The 10,737-nt window shown below is 37.1% G+C and overlaps 1 protein-coding gene across 1 annotated transcript in view; it reads right to left on the bottom strand.

Annotated features, from left to right (window-relative positions):
* Nucleotides 1-1,282: 1,282 nt before the first annotated feature.
* The window catches only part of LOC128473574 (ephrin type-A receptor 6-like), a 71,339-nt gene continuing 61,884 nt past the window's right edge, over nucleotides 1,283-10,737 (bottom strand). Inside the window, exon 3 of the mRNA XM_053455831.1 lies at nucleotides 1,283-1,978. Coding sequence (XP_053311806.1) covers nucleotides 1,283-1,978 — 696 coding nt within the window. The remainder of the gene's footprint in view (nucleotides 1,979-10,737) is intronic.

Below are 10,737 nucleotides of genomic sequence, written 5' to 3'. Positions count from 1 at the left end.
CACAAAGCTTGCGGCTTTTCCGATGGTACGCACAAATAAGCACAACTAAAATTAAAAGATCATCGGAGCGGGTAAAAGGTTGACCATAGCGTGAGCCCGCTCGGCAATTGTGAAAACTCAAAATCCACCGCGGTCAGATTCAAACTATACCCCTAAGTGCCGGTACAAACACAAACACATATACATTGCAGACAATAACAATTAGACGCACTGCTTGAGAAGTCGGACATCTTTCCAACAACATATGGCACATCCTGAGTACCAAACACAGTGTGAATACAGTTTAATGAGCCACTATAATCACACAAAAACCCATTGTTGCACTGAAATATATAGATTATATTGTTCTTCCTAGTTTAAGACAGAAGCGATTGAAAAGTCTTTTGCTTTAGTTCAACATATCTGATGGAGAACACTTGCTTCTAACCATTTAGAGCTTAGCAAAGTGTTGGGATCACTGCCAGATGCGCCCAGTTGCACCTCTTACCATTCATAAAAGAAAAACAGCTGCTTAAGGGTATATTCAGAAAAATACCGAAAATTGTGCACCTGTTAAAACAATTACACTATTTTCCTTTTTTTTTTTTATCATCGCTCGAATTGAATCTGAGCAGAATTGCACAATTTTAAAGTTCTCTCCGTAAATGACATTTGTAAGTCACCAGGGGGCCAGGTGTACAATGTTCAGACAATTAGAATCAATATGTTTATGTCTGTGACATAGGAAAACCAACATTGATATCCCCTCTGGAAATTATTCTATCTGAGTGAGTAACTAGCCTTTTCTAAAAGCAGTGTCAAATAAACTTTGCCCTTTCTAGAACGGAGAAAACAATTAAGCCACGCTGTCAGGATGATCAGTACACGGTGGCTCTTAAAGTATTTGACGCTTACAATCGACTATATAACAAATGCCGTCATAATATAAAGAAACTTTAGATATCTTTAAATATATATATTATGTTCTATTTACTATATTTACCATATAAACTTATATTTCTTTAACTCAACATAACTAACAATTCATGTAAGATGCATGAGGTGCCTCAGATAAGCTACATTGCTATATGACACTAGGTTAGAGTTGATTGACCATAATTAATTAAAAATATTCCAAAAATATATACCTGCATACATTTTAGGAAAGTAAACACCTGTAAAATGTAGGCATCATGCTGAAGCGAAGCAGGCCTGGCTGTATTTATGTCATTTGGTCTTAAAGTGCCAAGGCCACCTTGCTATCCCGAGTCTGGCCATGAAGGTAAGTGTCCTTTATTGGCATCTATAATATTATAGAAACAGTAGATTCCTTACCATGGCAGGATCCATCCACTTCCTCGTACCCAATACTGCAGACGCAACGTCCAAGAGGTACAAGCCAATCTCCATCTGCCCCACAATATAATTTCGGAGTGTCCCGTTCCTCTGCATATTTTATACAGGAGCCACGTACTTCCACAAGCGAAGAGGAGTCAACTCTTGGAATAGTATCTGGAAACATTGCCAAATTTCTTACCATGTATGGGCACTTTTTGTAGTACACTCTTACCGACACAAGAGCAATGCATGCCCCTATATCTTGAAATGCAAGATAAAATCCCTTTTTAGTAATTGGACCCACTTCACGAACTTCAGTGTTGAGTTTTAGAATGCGGTCTCCCAAATCCATTTGTGTAAAACTCTCATCGGCAGCAATTGTATCAATTTTAGAGTACTGACTCGGCTTGAACTTTATTCCATGAGCCTCTTCGGACTCCATGTAGTAGAGATTAAACGTCTCCTTGCAGGTCCCCACCACCCAAGGGATGCTGTTACAGTCCCTGAGAGTGAACTTCATTTCTACAAACACTTTCTGTGCTGCGTCGCGAGAGATCCAGTTTGTCCGCAGCCAATTGTTTTGGTTTGCCTCCATCACGTTACACACTTGGTAAGTATGAATAGGTCTGTTGTACTCATCCATTTCTGTGATGGCGTCCCACTAAAAAAAAAAAAAAACAAAAAAAAACACTTTATGTTTTTGAAATTATTGAGGGATGATTGACATATCTAGGAACCTTGGTGAGCTTTTCTGTTGTAACGCTCTCATAACACCACTCTTCCAACCCAGAAATTAAACGCAGACACAATGCTTGATGATGAACTGTGATTTACAGACTTCCTGTGAAATACGGAGATATTCTAGCTATCCGTATGAAGATAAAAAATGTAACATTTTCATTTTTAATATGTAAAGGATTTTTTTCTTAGAAAATGTGCATATGCTGAAATATATAAATTTTTTTTAAAATACTACTGTCTATGTGCTTATCAGGAACATGGTACAAATTGGATTTACTTTACATTGGTTTACTTCAGCCATATACTTACAATAAACGCACAGATACCATTTATAACCCTTAACCCCTATTACAAGTAATAACATTTTTATTTACAAGCTGCAGACCCGAAGGAACTGGAGGTCTCGGTTTCTGAAACATCAGGCATTTTTATTTACTTAGGCTTATACGAATAAAAACCTTTGTTTAACTTCTAGAATTTAGCCAAATGGAAGTTGTACTTTGCGGCCAATTTTGCAATGGAAATATATTAAGAAAAAAGGCGGTGTGAGAGCTATGTGTGATTGAAAGGGAGCTCTCACCATTCTTTATAAAATAGTATAAATGTGTTTTCTTTTTTAAAATCATTTTTAATTTTTGCATAATATAATGTTTCCAGGCAGCTGATCATTATCCATATGTATGGGTTCCTGTGCTGTTATTTTAGCCCAATCTACTAGATATACACCCATACTTGATTGTTTACATTAGTAAACTTTAACAAAGCATTTTCATTTCATCTTTTTTCCACCTTTTTTATCATATAATTCATATATTCGTAAGTATAATGCAGCATGACTAGAGATCCCCTTGAGGTCTCCGTAAAACCTACGGATCTCTCATTAGCTGGTTGTTTTGGCCTACCTGGTGTCTTACTGATCATAGAGCAGATAGGCAGCTTTAAACTAATCTACTAATATAATGATCCATAACAACTTGGCCGAACCTGCGTCCAATACACATGTGTACTCCTATCTTACACCAAGGTATAAACTTGTACTGTGTCATAAAAAAGGAGAGAGCAAATTTGGTAACGATGATACCTATATTGGCTAACTGTATAATAGATTGCATGATTTCTAGACTATCTAGGTCTCTTCTTCAGGCACATTATGTTAATATTCCCGAAAAAGAGACATAGATAGTCACAAAGGCTTGCAATCTATTATACTTCAGTTAGCCAATATAGGTATTATCTTTACCGAACTTGCTCTTTATACAACCAAAGAAGCCAATTTGAATATCAATTAAGTTAATATAATTGATTCTTTACATTTGCTAGAATTTAACCACAATGGACTTGACATACATTCTAGGGCAACTATCTGTACCTGATATTCCATTGATATGGGCAATTCCAGGTGTTGAATTTATCTGTTAAGCATCGAAGCTGATATAATCATTTATCAGAGTTGGACGATATGGGAGAGTATGTGACAAGTAATATGTAGTGTAATAAAACTGGATCGATACTAGATCACTTTGTGGCATGTATCTTTGGAAAACATAAAAGAAACAAATCAAAGTCAAAATAAAAAAAACTATGTAACACAAGTGAAATGATAAAGACGGTTACTTAAATGTGTCAGGAGGGCCAGCGGTATCATAAAGTCATTCAAACAAATTCTGTAAACAAGGAAACCAAGAACTGAAAAATGTGAAATTATCAATAAATATCAATAAAAAAAAACCCAGATAAGCTACAACAGATCTGTCACATTCCCAAACCCTACGTGTTCTATACACTAAAGAAGTCCATATAATGTCATTTACAGATTAAAACAAGTAATATATATGCATTATAAACCCACCTTATGTATACAGTATGGTGGCGGTCACCTTGAAGCATTTAGCAGCCTTTAGCAGAACTATATTCGTTTTTTAAAGGTATCTACAGCTTGTGCATTTTTGTGACAGTCAGTGTCATTGTTTTGGAAATATTTCGTTTAAATTTAGATTGTGAAAGCTGAGATCTGCTGAGAAGTCTTCTATCTCCACACTCAACCCTTACAAAGGCTGTCTGGACCCATCAACAACAACCAGCAATTTAACAATACGAGTGATCAAGATAACAAGGAGAAATAATTGCGCACAGCTTTTCTCCGTGGTATACACAAAAGGTGTGTTTTTATTACATATACATTTATTATTATTTTAATCAGTAATAAAATATGAGGTTTTGCAAAAGGGACAGATTCACTTTTAATTCTTGGGGCCAGATTATTATTATTATCATTTAATAATTATTTATTATTGCTAATAATAATAATTATTAATTTTCTTATATTATTTTTGACAGAGAAGCTGACAATCAATCACTAGCCAGTCAGCAGCATTCTCTCCCCCCAGAAGAAGCCTCAGCCTTTAAGTGTAAATGAGGAACATCCTTCTTTAATGGAAGTCTTGCATGTAAACAAGCGAGCCCTTTGCCTTAGCAACAAATCAGCTGCTCCATCGAACTATAGAAATTAATTTCTAGCTTTGCTTCTGGCAACTGCTTGGTGAGCGCCTAGAGCGCTACTGTGTATAATACAATCCCACAATGTGCTACTTGGCCATTTTTATGGAAAAGACGTCAGTTGCACAATGTTTTAACCTCTTCAGGACCGGCGGTTGCGTACTGCGTCTTCCCTTGAAGACCGCAGTTTTTTTAAATATTTTAATTCCGTGCTCGTAATTCGGTTCAAAACGATCACGTGCACGGAACTGAGGGGGAGTGGCAGCTACGGATCGCTGGGGACACACGTTCATTGCGACGCTGGATCGCGAATCATCGATGACATACCTGGTACGTCCCGGTCTGGCGGTGACCTGTGACCAGGAAGTACCAGGTACGTCCCGGTCTTGAAAGGGTTAATATAAGAGAAATGTCCTTTATCACTTTCCTAAGGATCGGAAACAAAGTTTATGGGCTCTTTAAATATAATAAACTACAGTAAAGTAGATGATATCTGAAAGTTATTTGATTATAAAATACACAGGGGCTGATTAAAAAATGGATTATTTGCCCCAATGTCCCTCAGACTCCATCTTGCATAATTTACATGTTTGCTAAAACTCTGAAGATAAACATTTGTTTGATCTAGCAAAGATTATTACAGGACAAGCATGATTTCCTTGTACAATTGCGTAAATAAATAGCAAAAGAAGTTCTTAGTTCCCCATGTAATGTTTTCTGGTGATTTTTTTACTTAAATAAACAGTTTCTTGGATGAGCCACATCAGAAAAAAACCTGTTTACCTGTTGGAGTAAACAGTATACATGTTGGAGTCATGAGAAAGCAAGCTGCACTGATCCCTGCAAAGCAAGACCCGAGTCACTGTGTCACAGGAGCAGAGATAATCTATGTAGGTAGGAGCTTTGATCCGTGTTTACTGAAGTTGGTGTGTATACATGTGTGTCTTTGGATATGAATGCATATGGTTGTACACCTACGGCTGCATATCTCTGTGTGTATGCATGGATGTGCATTATGCCTTTCTGTGTCTATGTACATTTGTGAAGCACCGCAAGGAAAGAGGCGCTAACTCTGCTTCCATGAAATATTTCATTCACATTGTCTGATACATATTTGGTTATGTCTAAGTATTCAGATTAAAAAGGAAATGCGGACAAACATAGAAAGGGAATTCAAGAAATCTTGGGATGTGAATAATTAACAAAGTGAGACTACATGGAGAGAAAATACATGCACAAGTTACACTTCAATAATATCCCACTGACAACTTTTACTGTAAATATATTTATATTTACACCTCTGTTTTCCTGTTTGCCTTTTAATGGACAAAGGTGTTTTTCCACCCATTGAATTTAACCCTTTTGTAACTAAATGCAATATCCTTCTTGGTATTGATGGATGCTACACCTTTCCCACAAATAATTACACAATCATTTAACATTTTTTCTACACTTTATTAAATTAAGACCGTGGGTGCTAAAGAAAAGGGCTACATGGAGATCAAACAAAGCATTAACATGTCTTAAACTGTTACTTTTTAGTCAACAGGTCTTGACATTTGTAGTCAGGTCTAAACGAATATTACTGTCTGTAAAAGGCAAAACCAAAACACATAGATGAGTCTTAACATAGGACAGTTAAAGAAAAATTGGCAGATCAAATTTAATATGTGTCAGCGCTGCAATAAAACATAGAATAGCACAATGAAGAAGTATACTGGATTTAATGAATATTAAAAATAAATAAATCTCAGAATTAGTTAAAAAGAGGACATTAGGGCAAAAAACATTTAAAAATAGGAAGTGGGGTTATTTCTAATACCATTTTTTTTACCTTGTCATCATATAAATTCATGTGAATGAATGTGTTACCTGCTAAATACGACTGACTTAAGAATTCTGGCTGGAAACGCTGACAACTGAATCTTCATAGCTGGTGAAAGCCCTTTTGTTTTTACATTGATTACATCATACACCTGCCAACAGTCTCACATTTCCTGTACATTACACTGTGCACAGGCAGCATTGCATTTTAACTGTTTATATCTAAGACGCACATAGCCTTAATGCTTGCAAATGAACACCAAACTACCTGGTATCTGTACTGGGTAGCCTAGAGCTCAATGCTGCAGGATCCCTGCAGAATATGCTTTCAAATGAAACTCTTGCTTGCCCTAAAAAACATATATAATTTCATGGTTGGACAAGGTTGTAGTAAAAGTGCTATGAATGCTTTGGGCAGATAAGTATAAAACTAACTAGAAGCAGATTTAACCCTTTACATGTTAATAATGAACAGGGGGCTATTGCCATTAATCAATCAGTGGGGAAAACAGGAGAGGCATACTTTTTTATCTGTTTATCTGTGAGATGACTGCTACTGGTATTGCTGAGGAACTTATCACAAGTAAATGAGTAGATGTCACGCCTGCTTAGGAAGTTATGTTAGTAGTTTGTTGATATTCCAATTAAAGTGACCTTAGCAGTAACGGACACGGATTCAGCGATGGTTTAAAAGCCATCTGGGTCCATTTATCTGATCATGGTCTCAGTGGAGCAACTTCAGATGCAAAGAACCATTATCCGAAAACTGATTTGAAGAAACATCAAGCTGCCCAGCTGTCAGTTAACTTATTGTATGTGGATGGGAGCCACCTGCTTCATTAGTGACTGGAAATGATTCTCCCGGATTCGGTTAAATATACAGAAGTGCTGTACACAAAAATGTGCAAGCTCATCACATTCAGACATAATGTCAAAGCTGCATCAAATATCCACCAACTGGAAATTTTTTTATATATATATATATATATATATATATATATATATATATATATATATATATATATATATATATAAAACCTAAAAAACATTTAAAGGCATACCAGATATCATACATACATAGTTGAACTTTAAATAAAATGTTCCCATGTAATCCACTCCTATGCATGTGTGCTGTTCACTTACCCCTACCCCCGGTGCCTGTCACATGGCTAATACAAGGCACATGTTTGATCTCCCCAACTGGCCTATTAACGCTATAGAGACTGTGCCAACTCAGCACAGCCTTCATAGACTTCATTAAAAGAAGCTGTGTCCCTTTAAGGATTTTAGGACACTGACCACAAAAGTGAAAGTAAATACATCACTGCTGAAGATAACACACAGCCAAGCAAAGTCTAAGGTCTAAGATAGAAAAACATCTCAAATTGAAACATAATTATTAATTGGATGAGTTATGTTTATTTGTCCTTTTTTTGTATTTGTTTTGCCCATTCATACAGTATTGTATAAAACAATCATTCATTTAATCTTATATCTCACCATAAAAAATAAATCAATGGAGGTCCCTCTACATTTCTACATCATGGTAGACAAAGCATTTCCCTCACGAATATTGTTTTCTTACCATAAAAGAATTATAAAGATTGACTCATGAATTAATTAGGCCTTTAGTTCCAATTTCCTTGTAAATTTACAAAAATGGCAAAGAAAAGGAAGAAAAAAATCTTAATCGGATTTCCTTTCTCTTTGGAATATCCACTAGGTGCCAGCAGGGCATGTCCCTGGAAGCCAGTATAAAGTATACCATTCTACGGCTCTGTAGAAGACGTAAGTACTTTATAATAATTAACAGTACACATAATTGTAAAAGTAAATTCATGTAACTTTTATGATTCCTCAAATATTTAATATAGACACACACTTGTTACACACACCTACAGTACATGGCCTTGGATAGAGAGAGCAAGTGGCACCAGGTAATACCATTAATCACTTTGCTAAGTAAGTAAATTAGTCACTTTCTCAGTAAGTGTCTGAAAACGGGGCCCCTTATGACTCATTTAAGTAAATGGGCTGTAAAGTGTTTGATCGCATGGAAGGTGCCATATGGATTAATACAGATCACTAATTCTAGCCTCACAAGGCCCATTTGATCAAACAGATTGTTGGATATTTTCCAGGTGGAAACAAATGTGGGAAGGAACATTTAAAGTAGTGAATAAAGTAGGAAGATCAGGACCTTCTCCTTAACCTGAAGACAATGGTCATAGATGAATCCTGCTGGGCTAATAAGGCCGGAACTTCCTAATTGTGTAAGTAACTGGAACTCATACAGAACCATTCCCAGCATTTCTGCTAATGTTACAAATCATTTTTATGATAAATTGATTTTTAAGTAATGCATAATGAAGCACAAGATTGCCAAGTGAAGTGGGTGGGTGGCCATGCCTGTGGCCTCACCCACTTCTGGCACTGGCCCCGCACTTCTTGCTTAACCCCCTAACAGATAAGGACATTTGAAATGTCAGGAGTATACAATCCTCATAGTGCCCAGCCAACCTCCACAAAGTCACCTGGTTTACAAAAGTAAATAATATTTAATTTACCAAAATTCAGATCAAAATATATTAATCATTTTATAATTTTCATTTTCAGCTGAATGTTTTTAAGCATTTTTCCTAAAAAAGAACAGTACCAGGAGTAAAGGGTGTGATTAAAGGGTGAAAGACTGAAGGGCAAAGTGAGAAAATTGTGGTTTCTAAAAAATTGTAATACCGTATTTGCTCGATTATAAGACGACCCTGATTATAAGACGACCCCCCCCAAAATCAAATATTAATTTAGGAAAAAAACAAAAAGCCTGAATATAAGACTACCCTATAGGAAAAAAGTTTTACTAGTAAATATTAATTCATGTAAACTATTTTTCATATTTAATAAAAGCTATGATTGAGAAAAATATATTTTTTATTTCCTTTTATTTGCCAACCTGCCCCCCCCCAGTTATGCACATCTGCCCCCAGGCTTGCCACTCTGCCCCCAGAAATGCCCTATACCCCCCTATTTGCCCCTATATGGTTAAAAGGCATATCATGGGGCAGAGGGGCATATAGGGGGTTAAAAGGCATATCAGAAATGTCTTATACCCTCCTATATGCCACTGTGCCCCATGATATGCCTTTTAACCCCTATATGCCACTCTGCCCCATGATATGCCTTATACCCCTATATGCCACTCTGGCATATAGGGGGTTAAAAGGCATATCATGGGGCTGAGTAGCATATAGGGGGTTAAAATGCATTTCTGGAGATATATATATATATATATATATATATATACTGCTAACAGCAATCACACTCCAATCAAGCCAAGGCAGCCAGTACATGCTGGAACCTGGGGATGTTAGAAGTGTGATTACAGCCTCCCTATGCCATGCTACCACCCCCACCCCCCTTACACATCCATGCTATCACACACACACTCATTCACAAACATTTAAATACTCATTCATTCCATTAATCACACATACACACACACGCTCAAACCCCCCACCCCCTTACCTGAACTGCAGATCTCCCACTCGCAGACTTCTGCAGGGGCCCGGCGGTGAGAGCAACTTCTGTGGCCCCGCCCCCAGAGGAAGGAGGGGGAGGTAGAGTTATGTGAGGACTGTGCTAGCTTCCTGTTTCCTGCTGCTAATAGCAGAGACGCTCCTCGCGATCAAATCCCGGTAAGCAGCACGGCCGAAGCAGAATGAGGTCTGATTAGAAGACGACCTCGATTATAAGACGAGGGGTATTTTTCAGAGCATTTGCTCTGGAAAAAACCTCGTCTTATAATCGAGCAAATACGGTATATACCTTGAATTGACTTCCGTTGGAAGTATTACACGCAAACATATAAGTGAAATTCAGTGAGGCCTGGGATGTGCATAAATATATCCTACATAATGAGTTAAACGGTAATTTAAAAAAAGGCAGACTTGATGTGCTACTTTTTCCTACACATGTTTTCAGGTTGCTGCAGCTTGGACTCTAGACCGTTATTAGACACCACTATTTATGAGTCATTTCAATAGACTCTCTGTGATGGGCTATTATAGGGTTAATATTTAAAGAGTTCCCAGGTAAGCGTTGGCCATGTCTAATGCACAGATACATCAGGGAAATGTCTTCTAATATTAAACATGCCTTTTTCACAAAAGAAGCTTATTGGAGTTGACCCTTAATTGTTTGGTTTCATGCAACTACAAATCATATACTGTACAGATCATTGTAATGGAGGTTCCTGCAGCCCCTGCAATATGGAAGGCTCTTTGTCCATGAAGGGGCCAGCATCGCCAAACCAGCCAACCAGCCAATGCAAATGTGCTTATAAATCATATATAAAGTCACATC

Source organism: Spea bombifrons, chromosome 2 (genome assembly GCF_027358695.1).
Source record: "Spea bombifrons isolate aSpeBom1 chromosome 2, aSpeBom1.2.pri, whole genome shotgun sequence".
NCBI lineage: Eukaryota > Metazoa > Chordata > Amphibia > Anura > Pelobatidae > Spea > Spea bombifrons.
The sequence above is the reverse complement of the archived record's forward strand: the minus strand, read 5'-3'. Positions and strand labels throughout refer to the sequence as shown.